The sequence below is a fragment of the Monodon monoceros genome, unplaced genomic scaffold (genome assembly GCF_005190385.1).
Source record: "Monodon monoceros isolate NGI ecotype Baffin Bay Population unplaced genomic scaffold, NGI_Narwhal_1 Super_Scaffold_20, whole genome shotgun sequence".
Lineage (NCBI taxonomy): Eukaryota > Metazoa > Chordata > Mammalia > Artiodactyla > Monodontidae > Monodon > Monodon monoceros.
Window position 1 is genome coordinate 133,638,798 of NW_021703777.1, and position 21,781 is coordinate 133,660,578.

At 48.9% G+C, this 21,781-nt stretch overlaps 1 protein-coding gene across 2 annotated transcripts in view; it reads right to left on the reverse strand.

The window, feature by feature from the left end:
- The window catches only part of AFAP1 (actin filament associated protein 1), a 148,399-nt gene that overhangs the window by 34,564 nt on the left and 92,054 nt on the right, over positions 1 to 21,781 (reverse strand). For both annotated transcript variants that reach the window (XM_029235883.1, XM_029235882.1), the window contains exons 7-9: positions 15,042 to 15,137; positions 11,735 to 11,816; positions 6,444 to 6,593 (exon numbers count right to left, since the gene is read on the reverse strand). In XM_029235883.1, the coding sequence (XP_029091716.1) occupies positions 6,444 to 6,593; positions 11,735 to 11,816; positions 15,042 to 15,137 (328 nt within the window). The remainder of the gene's footprint in view (positions 1 to 6,443; positions 6,594 to 11,734; positions 11,817 to 15,041; positions 15,138 to 21,781) is intronic.

Genomic DNA, 21,781 nt, shown 5'->3' on the forward strand with positions numbered 1-21,781 from the left:
GATGAGAGTCCACCTGCCGATGCAGGGGATGCAGGTTCGTGCCCCGGTCCGGGAAGATCCCACACGCCGCGGAGCGGCTGGGCCCGTGAGCCGTGGCCGCTGAGCCTGCGCGTCCGGAGCCTGTGCTCCGCAACGGGAGAGGCCACAATAGTGAGAGGCCCGCGTACCGCAAAAAAAAAAAAAAAAAAAAAATGTACGTTCAGTTGAATGTAAATCAGTTCTACCAATATATCCTAAAGGGTACCTGGGACTAAAACTTCCGTTTGGGACACAAGTTGCCATATTTGTAAAATTACAGAGAAAATGGAGAAGTGAGCCCATGAGCTCAAGTGCCTGGGACCTGAAGTTCCTTGCGCTTTGCACAATTAGGAGGGACTGGAGGGAGGCGAAGACAGGCTGGAGAAGCAGAGTTCAGAAAAAAAAGGAGGCTCACACCCTGATCTCCTTCCTTCTTGTTCACGGCTACGCAGCGAAGACCGACCTGAAGCCCTTTGCACAGTTAAAGATGGAAGAGAAAGAGCTGCTGTTTTCATTCTGGGAAATACTATTTGGAAATGACATAGTTCTTCTGATCCACTTATTCTTTTTTTTTAGCTCTACTTAAAACATATAGTCAAATGTAATATCTGAACATCTGAGTAACAGCTATTAGAACTATTTAATATCTCCGTCTATAAGTCATTAATCACGCTGAAGGCCCACATCTTTGGAGTTTTTGGAAATAGCTGGCAACCGGATCCATCGTAAATATGTTCCAAGCACGAATGGACACACATGGTCTATGGACAGTATGATGGCGTACAATTAAGAAGAAACAAATGGAAGCATGGATGGCTTTCAACGAACTTAGTCTTCTTGGGCACACAAGGTCGACAGGCGAGTGAACAGTTTGTAGAAGGAAGCACTAAGGCCCAGGGCACTGATGGACGTGACCACTGGGGCTGGCAGAGTGGAGGCTTACGTGTGCTCCGGGGCGGGTCCTCACCTGGGCCTTAAGGGGTGGGGGGATCCCTTCAGGCCTGCAGAAGCGGGGAGCGTGGTGAACTAAGACTTGAGACGTCTAGCGACCTGGTCACAGAAAACCTCGGAAGCTACTGTAGGGGCCTGTCCTTGTTGCAGAAGATGGCGGGGGTCACAGTGGGGAAGGAGATGCCAAGACGTTTATTGAGGAATTTAAGCACACCTGCCTCCTCAGTAACAGTGAGGGGATTCCTCTAAACTTCCACAGGACTTCTGGCTCTTAGAGTTCACCACGTGGGTGCACCTGTCCCCAGCGCAGGGGGGCCGCAGCTTCTGAGTGCGGCTCGGCCAGCCACGCGAATGACACATCTCCTGAAGAGGGGAAGGTGCTCATCAGGTTTTCTTCCCTGACCAAGTCACCAAATGCCATGGGTTTCTTGACATGTGAGTCACAAAAGGAATGATTACATTGGACAGATCCACACTTTAGTTAGAGCATGACTTCAAAGGAAATTACCATATTTTAACGCCTTCCTCATAATGAGTTACAGTTGCCCAAAAGGGAAAAGCAAAACGAGAATCACAGTGGGTAACAGGCCTGTTTCTGTAAAGAGCAAACGCCACGGAAACAAGCCCACATCTGGCATTTGGCCTCCCCCCGCAGGCTCACCGCCTTCTCCAAACAGGTGGCCGAAATTCCTACTTTCTGGGTAGGGACCCCGGATGAGGGAGAGACCACGCAGGGACATGGCAGGCAGCTCACCGAAGTACCCGGGAGTCAGAGGGCAGGTCCCATATCCCCTAATATTCTTTCTCCCCGCCACGACACGGCTAGGCTGTGATGGCTAGGCTGTGATGGGATCCCTGCCTACACAGGACCCCGTCAGCCCCAGACGATCAGCCTGAGCAGACACCCACCACCAGGTGGCACCAAAGAGCAGCCGGGCCCCTTCGCAGGCTCGCCTGGGTCAGGTCAGCGCCCTGCTAATAAGGCGATTCCAGTATCATTTGATTTTTTGTTTGTCTGTTCCCACCTATCATGTTATGGTGAGATGTTACGGTATCGTAACCATCTGGGAATTTCGGTTTGATGTTCTGAGGTTATCTTTGCTCCGAATTCTAAAGAAAGAACTCTAAGGCCTCTGGCAAAAGCTTGGTGACAAGTGCGTATGAGGTTTCATGAGGACGGCCTGAGGCTGACCAAACACACACAACCACAGGAGGAGGGGACAGATGTGAACGCTCCCGCGGTCAGCTGCGTGGGGACCTGGCGCCTCTGGTCCAGCAGCTGCAGACGAGCAGACAGGGCCGCCTGGCCGAAGGGGGGCCCGCGTCCACTGACTTCTTCTCTAGAACGGGAAGGGCAGCGTCTCCTGTGCTCTGGTCACACTTTTGTGAGGACTTTCACTGAATTGCTCGTCTCATCTTAGCCAGCCTCAGACTACGATCGGCTGAGAGGAAAGGGGCTGCTCAGAGAGCTGATCCCCGCCCTGCGACGCCGAAACCCTCCCTTCCACCAGAGGCACGCGCCCTCCAGCGGGCACCCAAAGAACCCGAGACACCCTTGACGTCAAGAACGCGTCCCTCCCCCTTGATTAAATGTCACCTGACCTTTTGTCGGGTGGATTACGACAGAAAGTGAGAGGCATATAACTTTCCTGCACATCCACCAAAAATCCTACTGCTGAAAACGTCACAAAGTCACTGACCATTAGAGCCAGAAGGGGCCCCAGAGATAACGAGAAGGTCCTTCCAACTAGCCCAGGTTACCCTGCCTCGGGAAGCCCTCCATCCTAACAACTGGGGACCACGTCTTTCACTCAGCTTCTGTATTTCTATTATCGATATTTTCAGTGCCACTCATCCGGCACTGCCCTCATGGCGGCTTGACTATGTCTGGTACGCTTAGGTTTTTTTCAGGTGAACAAATGAATGATAATAGCGACCATTTACTGAGCATAAATTATGAAGTAGGCAATGAGCTTAATGTTTCATGATTTTATCCTCAATTCTAAGGAAAAGAAAGTAGTTTAAGTATAAGCCTATTTCATAGGTGGGGAACCTGAGGCTCAGAGAAGTGTGTGCGACTTGCTTAAGTTAATTCATTCAATTAACAAGTGTTTACTGAGCTGCTATTATCCACCAGGCTGTGTGCTCGGTGCTGGGAACACAACTGGTGGGTGAATTCGACCTACATCTTAATCCAGTAATGAGAGGAACAAGAAATTGGAAAATTCAGTGAGACAAGATTGTTAGAGGCCCTGAACTGGCTGAGCACAGGGTGATACGATTAATCCAAGGTTTCAAAACTCCCACGGGGTAGCCTGCAGGGATCCAGAGGAGAAGAAGGTGGACAGTCGCGAGGCTTGCGGACGAGTCCAAACAACAGACAGAAACGGGCTGGGGAAGACAGAAAAACGCGAAAGGCATCCCCTGATGCCCTTATATGGTGATGATACTTCCGGAACTCCTGAGCACTGGAGATGGGAAAATAAAGGACCCATCTTTGCTCAGGGGTTTGTGTGCAAGTCTCGGATCACCCTGTGAAAGTGGCTGTTTGTGGAGTGGACCCGGCTGCTGCTAAGTGCAGCACCCGCTGGCTGAGGGCCCGAGAGAGGGGTGAGAGCCAGGCAGGACAGGCGGGGGGCTAGTGTGGGCGCCTCTTCCCACCCCACCTGCGGGAAACCTGCAGAGAGCCCTCTCCTACCTGCTGGCATTTCTCCTGCACACCCAGAGCCCCAGCTGGCCGGGCTGCATCTCCCAGAAGAGCTGGGATTTGGACTCAGCTCCCAGTTGCCCTGGGGACGCTCTCATCTGTGCCCCGTCCGCGTGGCACCCTGGGCAGGATGGGGGTCTTGGGCCTTCATCCAGCTACTTTTCCTGCCTGAGACTTTGCAGCTGTCCTAACATAACTGAAGACAGTCGTTCTCCCCCTCGATTTCTCCACAGGCTCCTCCCCTGTCCCCCGGCCCAGCAAAGAGCTAGATGACAATTTTAAAACCTTGTGCACAGAGGATGTTCTCTTAGTGGAGGCGAAAGACGTCCACGGAGAGCCTGGCAGAAACCCTCAGGTGATGATGCGGGGCTGCAGCTCCACCAGGCCTGCTCTCTGAGCAATTCCACCGTGCCTTTAGGCCAAGTGCCCACACAGCTGTTCATTAGGAGTCAGGAGGGTGGCGAGCCCTGGGGGACGGGGGAGACCTGTGCTTCAGGACAGCGACAGGGTTGGCCGGCGGGCCTGGCCCTGTCCCCAGCTGGCCGTGTGACTCAGGGCAAGTCCCACGACCTTCCCGAGTTCTCGGTGTCCTCATTGTAAAATGAGGGGTCTGGACCACAGTTGCTAAGTTGCCTTCCATATGAATGTTTAATTGTTTTTCATGAAAGAACCTCTATTTCCTTTGCTGATCTGGGGCAGTTTTAAGAAAAAAAACCCCAAAAAACTAAAAAAGGAGTTCCCTTTTTGTTGGCTAATTCCCTCTTTCCATTTCTAACCCCTGACTCCTATCTCCTCTCCAGGGCTAATGACAGCGGGAAACAACCGCAGATCACCCAGTGCTGTGAGCCGCTCCAGGAAAGGCAGAGGGCCACAGGCCCCCGGCATCCACAGCCCCCCTGCAGCTGCCCTCCCGCCAGGGCTCTGTCCAGCTGGCTCAGCTTCCGCAGGGCGGTTGTTCTCAGTGGAAAGAGCATCAGTCAGCGTGCTTCTGTGACCCCACTGCTGTCGGACCAGGGGCAAGTTCACGACCTCTGCATGCACGGGGGCTCCCAGACCGCTGGCCTCCATTTGCGGCCACCATCTCGCCTCCCAGCTCAACCCACAGGCGGCCGCTTCATGGGGGCCTCCCTGGGATGACACCTCAACCCCGAGAGGCCTCGACCACTGCCCGCCCAGCCATCTTCCACTCCACACGCACTTCTGCACAGCACCCCAGGGGGGTTACTGTGTCACCAAAAGTCTATCACGACTTCCTAGGATCACACCTGTGAGGAGCTGGGAGTCCACCCTGCCCTCCCCTCGGGAGGCCCCCTACCCCAAGTCTACCTGCGCTGCACTCCACAACCGACCCTTCCTGCCCACCTGCACAGCTCTGAGCTCACGGCGCTCTTTCAGCACAAGCCACACCCTGGGACGTGATATCGGCTGAATAAATGCATTTTTGCATGTGTGGCCCAACTTAGGCACTAACGGGCAGCATCTAAATGCTGCTGTCTTTTGGCATCCTCAGTCACCCAGAACCGTGGACAGAAGAGATGCTCAACGAGAGAGGGAACAGAGAGAGAGAGAGGTAAACAGCGGGCACGCATAAAAGGCATTACGGGACTGACGTGTGAGGCGCCCTGTGGTCCGCAAGGGAAAGTACAGCCCATTCTTATTTTTCTTAAAGGCTAAATATCCATCTTTCAGCCTCTAAAGCGTTTCTCCTTAAAGGGGTCGCACGGTTCTCGTAAACGTGGTTGCCTAGGAAACACCGCGCACGTATGGTCTAACTTCTCCAGGGAGGTGTTCCCGGAGGCGCCTCCGTGTAAGTCACGTCCCTGCCAGACTCTCCCGCTGCCCCTCTCGTATCCCCGCCGTGTTCGTGATCAGAGTCAGTCACCACACGTTTGTCTCTGTGACCCCCTGCCTCAGGCCGCCCTTCGGGTGCTAGACTGGATGCAGTGGGATCGCAGGAGTCATCTGGTCGTCGCGTCCCCTGCCCCGCTGACGCAGCCCCACTGCCAGCAGCTGCCCAGAGAACACTTACTGGACGAAGACCCACGAGGGGAGGGGTCAGCCGGCCCGACTGCACTTGAGGCGGAAGCTTGAGAAGCGGAGCAGCCCCAGAAAGGTGAGTCGTGTGACGTCAGGCCAAGGGAAGGGGCTGCCAGGGACCCTGTAAACGCTCTTACACATGTTACACACCCGCCTCCGCTGGCCAACCGCCCATGCAAACGTTTCCCTTTAAAGACGCTTAAAAGGAATTTGGGGGCTTCCCTGGCGGTCCGGTGGTGAAGACTCCGTGCTCCCAAGGCAGGGGGCCCGGCTTCGATCCCTGGTCCGGGAACTAGATCCCGCGTGCATGCCGCGACCAAGAGTTCCCATGCCGCAACTAAGGAGCCCTTGAGCCACAACTAAGGAGCCCGCCTGCCGCAACTAAGACCCGGTGCAACTAACTAACTAACTAAATAAATAAATAAATATACAACAAAAGGTAAAGTTAAAAAAAGAAAAAGGGATTTGGAAGAACCTCATGGGATCAAAGAGAGAATTTGTTTTTTGTTTTGAGAGAACTTCAGAGATCATCTCAAACGCCTGCAAGGCCTTCATTAATAAGCAGTGAAATGTAATCCATTCTCCACAATTTAACTGATCACAAGCCCAACGTCAAAGAGCCCAATCAGTAAGACTTAGAAGAACATGATACAGAGGTGTCCCCGGAGAGGGTCTCCGCGTGCTCAGGGAGAGGGTGCAGACCTGGCAACCCCACGCACCCCCGTCTTACCACAAGTAGGCACATCTTCCTCTGCTGAGGAGGTCTGTTCATCCGTTGATGGCTTTTTCTTTCCCAAACCGATGATCTTGGTGATTTTTTTCCCAGTGACTTTAGACACAGTTCCCTTGGCCTCTGATTTGGAACTTTTTTTCCTCTTAACTGTGAAGAAAGGTGACGACAAAAAAGCATGTTTCAACGATAGACTTTAACTGAAAAGAAACATCAAAATAAAGCATGACTCATGGCCGATTTTCTTTCCCCAAATTTCTACTTACTGAGCACCTGCCGTGCATCAGCTACTCGTCTAGATACAAGAGGACAAAGCAGAAAACAGGCACTCCCAGGAAGCTTGTGTTCCACAGCAGGCTGAGAACACACACACACGCACACACACACACATGTACACGTGCTCGCACGCACACACACACACGCACACACACACCCCTGAAGGAGGTCGGATGATGGAAGGCCTTTGTAGACCTAAACTAGGGTTACGTGGTACAGTGACCGGGCCGTCAGGAAGCAGAGGAGCTAAGTATCAGTACAAGGCAGCATCTGTGCAGAAACCCGAGGGAAGAGCCGTCCGGGCAAGAAGAGCATCAGCTAACACAGAGCCTGTGATGCTGGAAGGAGCAGGACACGTCTAGAAACACAAGACAGGCTTGGGCAGCTGCAACCTGGCCTGCACAGGGAGGGGTCCGGCAGGTGAGGGGGCAGGGGGACTCAGCGAGCCTCCACCAGCCCCTCACTGACCTGTCAGACTCACGTGGGATTCCGCCCCATCCAGAGCTGTTAGACCAGCAGCCTGCATTCCAGCCCCATGTGTTCTGTTTGGCCTGCAGTGCTAAACCATATGCACAAAACTCATGAATGTTCTGCATGAAGATGAATGACTTCTGGCTCCCCTTGGAAAACGGGAAGGTCTGGCAACTCTGAACCCACATTTTGGTAAGCGACAGCAGGCGGGGACAGGGCCTGAGAAGCCACAGCCGTGCACAAGGACCTACGTGCCCAGCTGACGACAGTCCGGGGACCCCAGCCGACAGCGCCAGCGGCCGGCTGCTATCCTGTACCTGACCCGTGGCGGCAATCTGCTCTCTCCAGCTCCTGCGGGCTTTGTCTACGACCTCCGACAGAATCACAGGGGTGGGGACCGGGTGCAGAACCACAGTGGGTGCTAAGGATGGTCCAGGACTGAGGGACAAGACCCTTCCCGCCAGAGCACTTCTGGGCAGGCGAGCTGTCACCTGAGGGCTGTTCTGTGCCTGGTGCTGGGGCCAAGGGCCTCGCTCAGTGTGGATGGGCTGGGAGGGCCCTGGAGGGACCCACAGCATCAAGGCCAGACACCATCACCTGAACCCCTGAGACCCGCAACGGCCCCTGCTTGGTCCTCTCCAGGAGGACCCCTCACCCCTCTGTAACTCAGAGGGTGGCACGGACCTTTCGGAAAATGTAATGAAAGTCAAGAATTCCTTCCCCACCCCTCTCCCTGAGGACACAGAACATGCACGAACATCACACAGGATAACTTCAGAGGAAGAGGATTCAAGGATGTGAGATTATAAACTATGGGCCTCATTCCTAAACCTACCCTCTAAAAGCGTGCGCCCTCCCCCCTCCTTTCTACCACATCAGCTGCTCTCAGCGGGGGCGGGGAAGCCGTCCCCTTCTCTAGCTCCACTCTGCCAGCCGCCCCGCGCCCACGGAACGAGGCCAGCACACATCCACCCTCGCCCGGGTCTGCCTCATCTGGGCTCTGCAGGTCTTCTTCCCCCCACCCCACCCCACGGACACAGCGAGGTCCCGTGAGGCCAGTCACTGTGCTTGAACACTTATTTCCTCTCTAGAAAGAAACGACAGTTAACAATGTCTGAGGCAGGAGGTGCTACATTATAGTTTTAAAAAGAAGCCGCGCTAAACTTCAGGGTAATCAGCACTATGGACTGAATGTTTGCATCTCCCCAGAATTCACATGCTGAAGCCCTAACCCCATAGTGTGGCTGTATTTGGAGATGGGGTCCCTAAGGAAGCACTGAAGGTTAAATGAGGTCTTAAGGGTGGGGCCCTGATCCAACAGGATTGGTGTACTCGTGGGGAAAGGCCACATGAGGACACAGTGAGGGGTGGCCGTCTGCAAGCCAGGAAGGGAGCCCTCACCAGCACCCGACACTGATGGCACCTTGATCTCGGGCTTCTGGCCTCCAGAACTGTGAGAAATAAACTTCTGTTGTTTAAGCCACCCAGTCTGGGGTATCTTGTTATGGAAGCCTGAGCTGACTAGTACAAGCACGTCTATGTTATTTTAAACAAATCAGGTCATATTAGAAACACAGGACTGTCACTCCCACCCGCTCCTGACACTCTCCCACCACATGCAACCCCTTGTAAAATAAAGCACCAAGAAACCACTTTAATCTCTTGGTCTGAAGGCACATCTCCTCCCCAGCTGCCATCAGACATGGAGTCCGAGGTTGGAATACCTGTATCATTGACTTCAGTTCAACCAAACCCATAGTGAAAGCAGCAGTGGATGACCTTTCTTAGCTGTTTCTAAAGAGCCTGAAGTTGATCTTTGACCAGAACCCCACTCAAGCTAATAAGCTTTAAGAAAAGAAAATCCTCTCAACGAGGACACTCAGTGCCCGGAAGGGACCTTCTGCAAAGCTCAGCAGCACGAATCAGTCCTTCCCTGCATCTCAAAGTGACAAGTGAGAAAGCCAGGTTGTTAGATTTACTTCCAATTTTACTAGGATTTGCTCCTGTTGGGAAAGTACTTGCTGGACTCTGGCTACAAAGAAAGGACATGATGAAGGCTTTTAATTCCTTGAGTGTCCACTGCTTTTTTGCAAAAGCAAAAAGTGAGGCTGTCCTTGGAAGAAAAAGCCAAAGGATGTAGGAACGTGAGAAAGAAATCACAAGAATACGTTGATGCCATTCAATAAACAAAAGTCAAAATTTAGCACATATAATAGAATTATGAAGGAAAACCTAAAAACTCAGAACTCTCAACTCACTGAAGTGTACAACAGAAAGGCTGCAGAGTTTAAATGGCATCACTGTCAACGTGGCGCGCTGGGGTGGGGGCGGTGTTGACAGGCACTGAAGCAAAGCTAATTTGCAGCATTTAAAGCCGTAAATGTCATAAACCCAGATGGTTCCCTCTTATCCTACATAAATGGGAGTCTAGGTGTTTTGGTATTTAGGCAGGTGGGAGGAATACCATCAAACTACTGATATGCTAAGTCTACCAACAGACCCGTTAACCTGTGATTGAATGGTACACGTGCTCAATGCTAGTTGGGGACAGCTGTCACTTCCACACAGATCAGCCCTAGGGACTCAATGCTCTTTGCTCATGTCAGCTGCAGTACCTGTAGCAGCTCTACTAAATTCACCCCAAATCACACCATACTGGCTCATTACGTGCCAGGGCCTGACACCTTGATAGAAGAAACCAGAGTTTTAGAGTCATTGCCTGTGGCTTTGGTCACAGAATCTGGATCGTGTCCATGTACAGTTGACAGTCTAACATTCAGGAGAAACTGCAGGAGTTGGGGATTTCTTCCATGCAGCCAGCAGAGAAATCTGTCTGAGTCACGACATGGCTGGGATCAAGGGAGTTTTACTAGAACTTCTCAAGTGCAAACTAATCAAGACAGCACAGCAAGGATAAAAGCTAAGGTAGACGGTCGGAATGTATTTAAGCTGTTAGCTTCCTTCAGTGACTATTCGCTGGGGGTCTACTATAGGCAAAGCACCATTGCCAGGCAAAAAGTGTCTGAACCAAGGTCACCTTTACAAAGCACAGAAGGCTGCTCTTGTTAAAAGGAAACAGAAGAATATCAGACATGTTCACTTACCTGTATATCTAGACATATATATATCATTCTGTAGAACCTAATTTCATGCAGGGACACTGGGAGAGGAAATCACAAACAAGAAAAGAGACCAGCCAAAGCAAAGCCCGCTGAGCCTCGGCGTCTGAGCAGGAACCCTCAGATTGTATGTTCTGTTTCAGGGCAAAACTTAAAGATAGCTTTCCTGGCTTTGATTACACATAATGTGCCCTGTGAAGACACAGATGATACCTTCCACTGAATAACTTCCGATGGAAAGAACTAAAATTACACTCAAGATACAACCGAGTTAGAAAATCGCATGGGCCAAGGCAGAGATCACAACCCTCTGGCGTGAACCTTGAAATATCACAATAGCCCAGATGATTTAGGCTCCAAGGTTCTTCGTGGCCGGGATTGCTATTCGGTTTAAGGCCAGGAGACCTCTGTGTGTCTCTGAGGCAGAAGACACCTGCGGGGGGAGGGGAGAATGGGGAGCTAGTGTTTCGTGGGGACAGAGATGCAGTTTACAAGATGAGAAAGTTCTAGAGGCCCATGGTGGGGACGGCTGCACAACACTGAAGACACTTAATGTCGCTGAACTGGGCTTAAAAATGGTTAAGACAGTAAATTTCGTGTTATCTGCATTTTACCACAATTAAAAAAGAGGTTTTTTTTTAATGAAGGTGAAATAAAGATATTTTCAGACAATTTTTTTTTGCGGTACGCGGGCCTCTCACTGCTGTGGCCTCTCCCGTTGCGGAGCACAGGCTCCGGATGCGCAGGCTCAGCGGCCCTGGCTCACGGGCCCAGCCGCTCCACGGCATGTGGGATCCTCCCGGACCGGGGCACGAACCCGTGTCCCCTGCATCGGCAGGCAGACTCCCAACCACTGTGCCACCAGGGAAGCCCCAGACAATCTTTTTTAAAAAGATCAGAAATCTGTGAGTCTGGCCTCCTCATTTTAAGGATGGGGAAACTGAGCCTCACCAAAGAGGAAAAACTTGCTCACAATCTCGCTCTCCAGCAAAGGCAGCGTTGGGATGGGCACAGGGGTTCCCGGTCTCATCATCCAAACCTCTTTTCCCTGAAAATCACGTCTCCCAGCAAGATGCTGGCGGCCCTCCAGTGCAAATTTGTCTCAGTGATAAATCAGGTGAGGAAGTAACCTGCTGTAAGTCATAAATTAAAATACACGCAGGGCCCATATCAAAACAGAAGGGAGAAAACCTAGGCCAACGTTTGGTAGGACTGAAAGAAAGACATGGAGGAGTAGTATCAACCAAAGGGGTTTCTCTGGATTTCTGCAAGTGTAACACGGAATGATGACATCTGCATAACTGAACTACCGAGGACGTTTTCCATACAGAGTTTACAGACCTGGCTGCAGTGCTTTTGTTTGGGGTTTTTTTGTTGTTGTTGTTTTGTTTTGTTTTATATATTTTTGGCACGAACAGAACTCACCTTGTTCTTTTCCGTTACACACAGCAATTCCATTTTCTGTAACACCCTCCCCATCTGAGCTTGGTCTCTCTGAAGACAGTTTCTGTGAGGATCAAAAGATTAAGTTATTCTTACAATGGCCACACTGACCAAGTGTTGCATCATGGATCAATCAAAAGTCATCTCAAAAGTGAAAGAAAATGTGGGCCACATTCCTAATAATCTGGAGACAGGGCCCAACTATAACACGGACTACCTGGTTGGTTTGCTACAACAGCTTTAAAAACATCGAAAGAGCAAAGAAAAAAGTCTCTGAGGTTATACTAACACACGCTATAGTACCAAGCTTGTGAGGTTATACTAACACACGCTATAGTACCAAGCTTGTTTCAATCAAATCACTTTTTCTTGCAAATAATTTTGAAAAAAATATTGGGTTGGCCAAAAAATTTGTTCGGGTTTTTCCGTAACATCTTACGGAAAAACCCGAACTAACTTTTCTGGCCAACCAAATATTAGGAGTACATAAAATATTCCCCCTCACCAAGCCACGTTATCCTTCCAGAAATAAATCCTACACCATTCATTTAATTTCCTCCCAGCATTCACCAATAACTGGGCGAGTGTCAAGTATCTGCTCACAACAATACAGTCAGAATATACACAGAGAGATGAGTTACTATCAAAGCCATCAAAGGGCACAGGGATACCCGTAATTATTTTAATCCTAATATATGGATTTGAGGAGCCTAATTAGGATTCCAGGTTAGTTTCAGGAGAAGAAACATAGTTCTGAGCAGAACCTCTTCCATTCCAACCAGAGACCCTGTGAAGTCACAGTGAAGGAAGTGGCTCCAGAACACCCCTCCTCAGAACCTCAAATTACACCCCAGGGTCACAGAGACTGGCCAGCGGGGAGACAATCAAAATATCCGGATGATACCAGAACACAGGGACACACGCGCTCACCTCGTGATAAGAGGTCCAGGCAGTGCTGGACCAAGATGGCAGGCAGGTGCCAGTAACCCCCAGTGGTACCGGCAAGAGACAAAGTAAAAGAATTATGGCTTTAGCGGGACCCTAGTGTGTGCCACATTCCAGTGATAGAAGGACTAAAAGCCCAGCTCTCAGGCCAGGAAGCGCCCCTGGGATCTGGGTCAACAGGTCTGGCCAGGCACTAACAATGCCACCTTAGAAACCAAGACAGTAAAAGAGAACTGCCAACTCCCGCGTGAGTGGGTGAAAGAAGAGCCCCGACGTGTTGCTGATGAGAAACAGAATAGGATCAAACTTTTAGAAAGTAACTTGCTTAGTCCCATGAATCAAAATCTTTAAAAATTCTATCCTTTGGTCTAGTAAGCCAGCTTCTAGGAATCTCTTCTCAGGTAATAGTCAGAGAAGCAGCAAAGATTTACACAAAAGTGTCAGGTTATTTTACACGGCTCAAAAAAGAAAAAAGAGAGCCTAGTGGGGGGGTATATAAATAATAGAGTTATATGAATTTGATATTATTCAGGTGATGAAAATGCAAACATGCTCGTTGCATGTTATGTGTTTTCAAAAACCTGGAAAACTAATAGTATAAAGGTTAACTGAAAAGAAAAAAAGGAAAAAGCAGCATAAGAAATTTTAAGCATCAGATTATCCAAACTGTAAAAGAAACACATGAATAGAAGAAAACTGGTTTAAAAACATGCAGAGCTTTGAGAGGAGCTCTAGACTCCTAAGTGACTTTATCCATCCTATTTCTGGTTCTTTACTTTCTAAATTTTCTGCAGTGAACAGGCATTAGTTTTGTAATCAGGAAAAAAGAGAAATAGGCCTACTATGTCACAATATCAGGGTGAGGGTTGTGAGGTTAACTTTATACGTCAACTTGGAGGGTGTTTGTGGATGAAACTAACATTTGAACTGGTGAACTTTGGGGCTTCCCTGGTGGTGCAGTGGTTAACAATCCACCTACCAATGCAGGGACATGGGTTCAAGCCCTGGTCCAGGAAGATCTCACATGCCGTGGAGCAACTAAGCCCATGCACCCCAACTACTGAGTCTGCGCTCTAGAGCCCGCGAGCCACAACTACTGAGCCCACGTGCCACAACTACTGAAGCCCACGTGCCTAGAGCCCGTGCTCCGCAACAAGAGAAGCCACTGCAATGAGAAGCCCGCACACCGCCACAAAGAGTAGCCCTGGCTCGCGCAACTAGAGAAAGCCTGCGCGCCTCAACGAAGACCCAACACAACCAAAACTAAATAAATAGATAAATAAATAAAGTAAATTTTAAAAAATAAAAAAATAAATCGGTGAACTTTGAGTAAGCAGATTGCCCTCCACAGTGTAGGTGGGTCTCACCCAAGCAGTCGAAGGTCTGAATTAAAAAAATAAAGAACGGGCCTCCCAAGCAAGGGGTGGGAGGGGGCAGTCCTCCCAAAGACTTCACCTGTGCCATCAGCTCTCCTAGGTCTCCAGCCTAAGGCCCCACAATGCAGATTTTGGACTCACTGGTCTCCATAACCTTGTGAGCCAATTCCTCATAATAAATCTCTCAGTATGCATATAATTGTATATGTAGAATTTTATTTTTATTGAAATTTTATGTCTATTTTATATATAAAATTTGTGTACACACACATACATACACACCCCACTGGTTCTGTTTCTCTGGAGAACCCTGCCTAAAACAAGAATAGACAAAGAAGGATCTGTTCACCAGTAGGGCAGGGGCCAAACAGGGAGCGCTCAGAAAGTTCCTGAGACAGAGGCTACCGACAGAACACGGTGGGGCACAAAGCCAGGGATCTCCATGGAAGCGAGATCTCTGCACATACAGGCAACAGAGCTCCATCAGAGGCAGACAGCAGGAGTGGCGGGTTCACGTGCTCTGGCAGGAGGGCTAGCCCTACCCACCTGCTGCGTGCTCACGGCGCCCAAGTACAGAGCAGAGAAGGACAGGAAGTGTTACCCGTCTGCTGGGAATAAACCTCTGGGAAGGTGCACTGACGAAGCACCTGCTGTATTCCAGAAGAACACAGAGCTGCCTGCGGATCTCACGCTGCTGTGTAACAGCAGGTGACCTTGATCACCTTAGATCCTGTGCCACGTTTACAGCCATTCCTGCATCTACAGCTGGGAAGAATAAAACTAACCATGCAGTCCGTAAAAACAGCCAGCGTGAGCTTCGTACAGAGCAGGCAGAGAGGAAGCAGGGCTGCATTACCTTTTTCCTTTTTTCAACCAGAAGTGCTGAAGTATCAGAGGTGTTATGAAAACTCCGAGGAAGGCCCAAGTTAACTGCAAGGTTAATTCCTAGAAAGAAACACGCCCCTTACCTTCTCCAGTTCTGCCTTGTGCACCGGGGAGCTGGAGGGGGGAGGACATTCCGAGTCTGCTGACCCGCTGCAGCCGCTGTAGATCTCTCTGACCACCTGTGGTGAGTGCACAAGGGCAGAGATGGTTACACAAGGGTCCAAGCAGAGGCAGGAAGTGCGGTAGGAAAGTTCCGAGGGGTCAGAGGCATCTGGATTTAAGCTCCAGGATGCCAGGCACTCGTTTGTTCATTCTTTCACTCATCATTCACCAAATGTCTATCCCGTCCTGGTACTGACAGAGGTTCTGGGATGCGGAAGGGAACGGTGTACGTGAGAGTCCTGCCCTCATGGGGCTTCCGCTCCAGTAAAAGTTAGATACTACGACAAACAGTGAATATCACCAAAAAATGGAGGTAAGACAGCAGTCAGCGCTGCAAAGAATAGAAGAGAGTCTTTAACAAAAAGGGGTGGCTGATTTAGATCAAGAGAGGCCTTCCTGGGATGACATGTAAGCTGAAAGCTGAGCTCAATGACCAGAAGGATGCAGCCACGTGAAGAGCCGGCGGAAAGGGTTGTAGGCAGAGGGGACAAGGTGCAAGGCCCTGTGGTGGATGTGAAGAGTTTACGGAAGACCCAGAGTACCAGGGGCCAGGAGGTGGGCTGGGAGAGGCCAGCAGGAGCCAGGGGATCACTGTCAACAGGCTGGTGCTCATGGCCATGGATGGAATGAGCCAACGGGGGGACGGTGAGACAAAGCAGGACGGAGACCCAGGAGGAGACCTCGAGCCAGTCAGTACATGGGGTGGGGCCAAAGGAGAGAAGCAGCTGGAAGAGTCTGAGCTGCGATGGACAGGGAAGCCAGAAGCAAACCAGAAGAGCTCACCTCCAAGAAGAGGGAGCAGGAGGGAGGGAGGCGGTGGGCATGGCCGGAGGGGACACCTAGGGAGGAGCTGAGCAGAGGAAGGACTCTGCAGAGACGGGGCGGGCTGGGCTCTAGAGAAGCAGGGGAGGGCGCAGGAAGGCCGGCGCGGGCGGGCGGCAGTAGGAGTCTGAGAAGGCGCCTGACTGCTCTGTGAGGTAGGCACAGCAGTACTGGCTGAGAGGCGTCACCTCTCTCACCTCGGCATCCTCACTAGCAAAGGAAGGCACATCAACATGACCTGCCTTGTATTTATGGCTGAGTGAAGAGAGAACGTGACCCTGCCTGCAAGATGCCTCAGCCAGCACCTGCACGTGTACACTGTCACCAGCACCATCACTGCCAGCACCTGTACGGTTTACGCTGAGAGCTCAGAAAGGGATCCTGGCCCAGACCCGCAGGTGTCAGGACCATCTTGTGGCACTACTGGCAAGCACGGCCACCCCTGCAGCCACCCACTGTCCCTCCCGTCCTTCCTGAGCTCCTGCGAGGAGCTGGGCATGGTTCTGATCACTGGGGACGTGCAGCAAACAAGACAGACAAGCTCCCGGGTTGGTGCAACTTACACTCTGGTGAATGAAGAGCTAGCAGGCAAAGCTTTCAAAATGTCTTCTATTCTTTTTGGAACTAAGCTGCAATTTGGGTTCAACCCAAGTGCCTTCTGAGAAAAAAATAAAAAAGCAATGCCAAAGCCCCAGCTATCTGTGTAGTAACTTTGCAATACGATCTCAGCAGACACATCCAGATTCCCTTGGCTTGCTCTGGGATTGGGATGGGAGCCAGGAACGGACAGGAGGCCGGGACAGCATTTCCAGCCATCCTGCTGCCCAGCTGCTTTACGAAAAAGCAATGGAGTGAGGTCCACGTTGCAGAATAAAACAGGAAAAAAAGGAAAAGAAGAAACCCAGAGAGCTTGCTGCAATGTTCTTCTCCTTGTTGAGTCTGAGGTGTGAAAACGTAAGCAAAGGTGACACCAACCAGGTGACCTGCACTTCCTGAATGTCTCCGAGCAGAAAAGGTTCCCTCAGTTTTGCGTTTCATGCTAATTTCACTGCCGCTTTTTCTGCAGCAGGTCTTTATTCCCTCACCTCCCCTGTGTTTATCAAGCCTTCAGCTGACAAGGCACACTTTTATCTGACCTAAGGATGAGACGTTTTCTTCCCTCTTGGGAAAGGGTATACTGCAGTGGAAATCTCCTGGGTTTCTGCATCTGATGGGAGCTGGGGCTGAAGCTTCAGTGCCACCACCAGCTCCAGAGGCACGGCTGAGCCACCCAGGCTGTGAGCCTCCATCTCTGCCCACAACGTGTGAAAGTGACGCCCACTGGGACAGCTCAACGAGGATGCCAACGTGTGCTCTCTTCCCGCGAAAATGCATTCAATTGTACACACGCTGCTAAGGGTCTCGAGGTCCTTGTTTCAGACTAGAAGGCTAAACCCCACAAAACACTACCTGCAGAAACCTATCTCTGGCAAAAGCTTTTATGCAAAACACAGTTGTCTGTCTTCTTTCCTTTTTTTTTTCTTTTTTCCAAAGGGGGAAGGATCTATGAAGCTCCAGTCAGATCTCAGGTATCTCCTGGAGAAGGTGTGCTCCCTTCTCGGCTGGACAGGACTCATCCTTCATGAGCAGCCTGGGTCCCCCGTGACCAGGAAGCCTGCTCGGACCCTCCCGCATGGAACACAATGCAGCTGCCCCTCCACGGGCCACGCATTGCACTCAGGCCCTGGTCACGGGCATCCTGGACCCGCAGGTCTGCTTCTTCTATCAAGCCGGGCTCATTTTGAGAGAAGGGGCTCCGTCTCACTTAGGCTGGCATTCCCAATGTCTAGCACATAACAGCGACTAAAAAAAAGTTTGATGAAAGAAAAAGAGGAGGGAATGAAGAGATAAATTCGACCTGAAATTCCCTATGAGAAAAAAAAAAAAAAAGCTGTGAATGAAAAACAGAAGGAAAGAGACTAGGCCATCACATGAGAAAAGTAAAGCCTTGTGACAAAGTTTCCCTAGTCCTCTGCATAGATTCCTAAAATCCTCAGGGATGGGGAAGTTTTAAAAAATAAAAGAGAGAGAGGGCTTCCCTGGTGGTGCAGTGGTTAAGAATCCGCCTGCCGATGCAGGGGATACGGATTCGAGCCCTGTCCGGGAAGATCCCACATGCCGTGGAGCAACTAAGCCCGTGCGCCATAACTACTGACTGAGCCTGCGCTCTAGCGCTCGAGAGCCACAGCTAATGAGCCCACACACCTGGAGCCCGTGCTCCGCAACGAGAAGCCACCGCAATGAGGAGCCCACACGCAGCAACGAGGAGTAGCCCCCGCTCGCCACAACTGGAGAAAGCCAGCACGCAGCAACGAAGACCCAACGCAGCCAAAAATTTAATGAATTAATTAATTTTAAACAAAAAGAGAGAGAGAAAGAAAAAGAGCATCAGCTGAAAGCCATGCCCGCAGCACAACACACCCCAGCCTCACCAACTTCCTCCCACTCCTGGCGCTGGACTGTCCCCTCCACTCTCCCCCGTCCCATACCAGGTCCTGTTTTTCCCGCAAACAAACGTTTGGGGAACCGAGGAATCTCTGAAGCTCCGAAGCCAGGGGAGCTCACCGAGCCTTCAAAGCCAGCTCACGAAATGCAATCACCCTCTGAGAAGCCTTTCCTGATGAAGCCAACCCAAATACCCGCATGCTTACAATGCTGTACATAGATCAACTATACCCCTTCCTCCCTATTAGTTTCTCCCTTCTAGAACTTGAATTCCTCGTGGAGAGAACAGAATGAGGTGGATTCGGTAGACCAGAGGAGACCCAGCACGCCCGGGGCCAGGTGGGGTTATTCATGGTATCCCAGCAACATGAGACTGTTTAATAATAGTAATTACATCCCAGGTACAGAGAAAGGCACTGCTGAAAAGATCAATGAGAGAAACCAGTCTTTCTTTCCATGGGTTTTATCAAACGGTTGGATTATTTCAGGTTATCTTCACGGAACTGTCTTTCTTCTCTGATTGCTGTTTATTGCCATATTGCCCCTGCAGAGTTCATTCGGAAGTAGTAAATAAAAGGTTTATCACCCGATTTCTCAAATAGCTGCAAATGAGGTTTTTATACTAATATACTTCTTCTGAAAGAGCCATGTTCTGTGAGAAGTTTCATACGTATTAAAGAGAACTGGATCCAAATTCAGAATCACAAATCCCTCAAAATACAAATTGTTATATGTTCTGTGGTATTTTTGTTTGCTTTTAACTTGAGCCTGCATCTCCAGAAACACAATCTCTGCACATTTTTTAAGGAAATCTGACCGCTCCATTTCTGGGAATATTGACTCTTGTCTCCCGAGTGACCCCAACAAGATGGTTCATGTTTTCAGCACATGCACACACACACACCGAGAGGGAACTCTGGCAAGAGCTGCTGGTAATGGAAGCTGCAGACCAAAAGGACAGAAACAAATTTGGTAACGATCCTTGAAGCGTCTGTCAAGTCCTGTACTGGCCCAACAAAGGCCCCAGGCTTCTCATACCTGACAGAGGGAGTGCGTGTGACTTACCAAAAAGGTCTTTAATTGTTACACTGAAGCCACGTTTCGAAATACTGAACACCTGGATAATAGGTTTAGGACAGTACGGGAGAAGTGGAGTTTATATGAATAAAAGACTTGGCATCTGTTTTACAAAGCAATTCATGACAGAGAGTTGTTAGAATTTTCACAGAAGGAATCCTAAGACGTGATACTAACAAATCACCAATTTCAAGTGTTTGTTACAGTTCTAAGAGTGCGTTTATATAACTTTTTCATTCTAGCTTTTTGACCATTCTGATCAGTATTATTTCCACTTGACAGATAAAGGGGAAAGAGTTTGCTGACCGAAAATATCATAATGAGTTAAAGGCATTCTCAGAATATACTCCAGATTTCCAGACTTTTCATTCACTCTTCTGTCACTCTAACACGCTATCATCAAGATAAAGAAGGGTTGTTTGTTTTACGATAGTTCTTTAAGAAGAAGAATCTACTTCAATCATAAAGATGTAGCCTTGACAAGGTGAAATAAAAAAAACATGATGACAGCATTGACTTCTTACACATAAAACTATGATTTCAAAGTTTTTAATCATTTAGAAAAAAAAAGTTGGAAGCCACATACTAGCTGATTTCAAGGCTCTCTCTAAAGCTGCAGCAATCAAGACAATCTGGCATTGACATGAGAATATAAAAAAAGACGAATGAAACAGAACAAGGAGCCCAGAAAGGACGCACACGTAACACAATCAACTGATTTCCAATTGTGGCAATTAAGTCCATTTCAATGGTACTAAAACAACTGACTATGCATATGGAAGGAAATGAATCTTGACTCCCATATGTCATCCTGTACATGGAAACCAATATGCATGAATCAGAGACCTAAATGTAAAGACTGAGCCAGTAAAATTCTGGAAGAAAATACAGGTTCTATCTTGGTAACTTGGAATATGCTAAAATTGGGGGGTGGGCAGGATGCAAAAAGTACTGACTACAGAAGTAAAGACTGATACACTAGATTTCAGATTTAACAATTCCTGTTCATCAAAAGGTACCATTAAGGAAGATAATTAATCTAGAGATTAATCAGAGAGTAATTCTTTAAGGCAAGAAACACTGAGAGGAAGAGGGACATTTCAGGTTTTAACTACCAGTAAATATAACCATTTAAATTTTGTATGCAACAAATAACATAGCCTCAAAAATACTAAGCAAAAACTAACAGAAATAAAAAAGACATAGATAAATTCATAATCAAAGTGGTAGATATTCCCACATCTCTCTCTCTCTCAGTAACTGATAAAACAAATAAATTAGTAAGGATATAGAAGATTTGAACATGACAATTAATGACTGTGATCTAACAACCATATATAGAAGAGTACACCAAGCAAATGCATAATACACATCCCTTACAAGTAGACACTGAACACTTACCAAAACTGACTACATGCTGAGCAATAAATCAAGTCTATAAATTTCTACTTTGTGAAACCATATAAAGTTCTGTGACTAGAGTGGAATTAAACTAGAAATGTAAAACAATCAGGTAATTTTTTAAAAAATCACTGAATACTTGGAAACTAAGCAATATATTCCCAAATAAACCATTAGTAAAAAAGGGAATCACAACAGATATTAGGAAATATTTTAAATTGAATGATAGGGGACTTCCCTGGTGGTGCAGTGGTTAAGAATCTGCCTGCCAATGCAGGGGACACGGATTCGATTCCTGGTCTGGGAAGATCCCATGTGCTGTGGAGCAACTAAGCCTGTGTGCCACAGCTACTGCGCCTACGCTCTAGAGCCCACATGCCACAACTACTGAAGCCCATGCACCTAGAGCCCGTGCTCTGCAATAAGAGAAGCCGCTACAATGAGAAGCCCACACACCGCAACAAAGAGTAGTCCCCACTCACTGCAACTAGAGAAAGCCCACGCTCCATAACAAAGACCCACTGCAGCCAAAAAACAAAACAAAAACACCATTAAACTGAATGATAAAAACACACACAAAAATCAAAATAGAGGATGCAGCTAAAACTGTACTTAGAGGGAAATGCATAGCTTTAAATCCATACACACACACACACACACACACACACGGAAAGGGCTAACAATCAATTATCTAAGTACACAATTCAAGAAGTTGGGATAATTACAGAAAATTAAGCCAAAACAAAGTAAAAGAAGAGGAGAACTTAATAAAATAAAAAACAATAGTACTATACAGAAAAATCAACAGAGGAAAAATTTGGTTTTTTTGAAAGAACTAATAAGATAGATAAACTTCTGGCAAGACTGATGAAGAAAA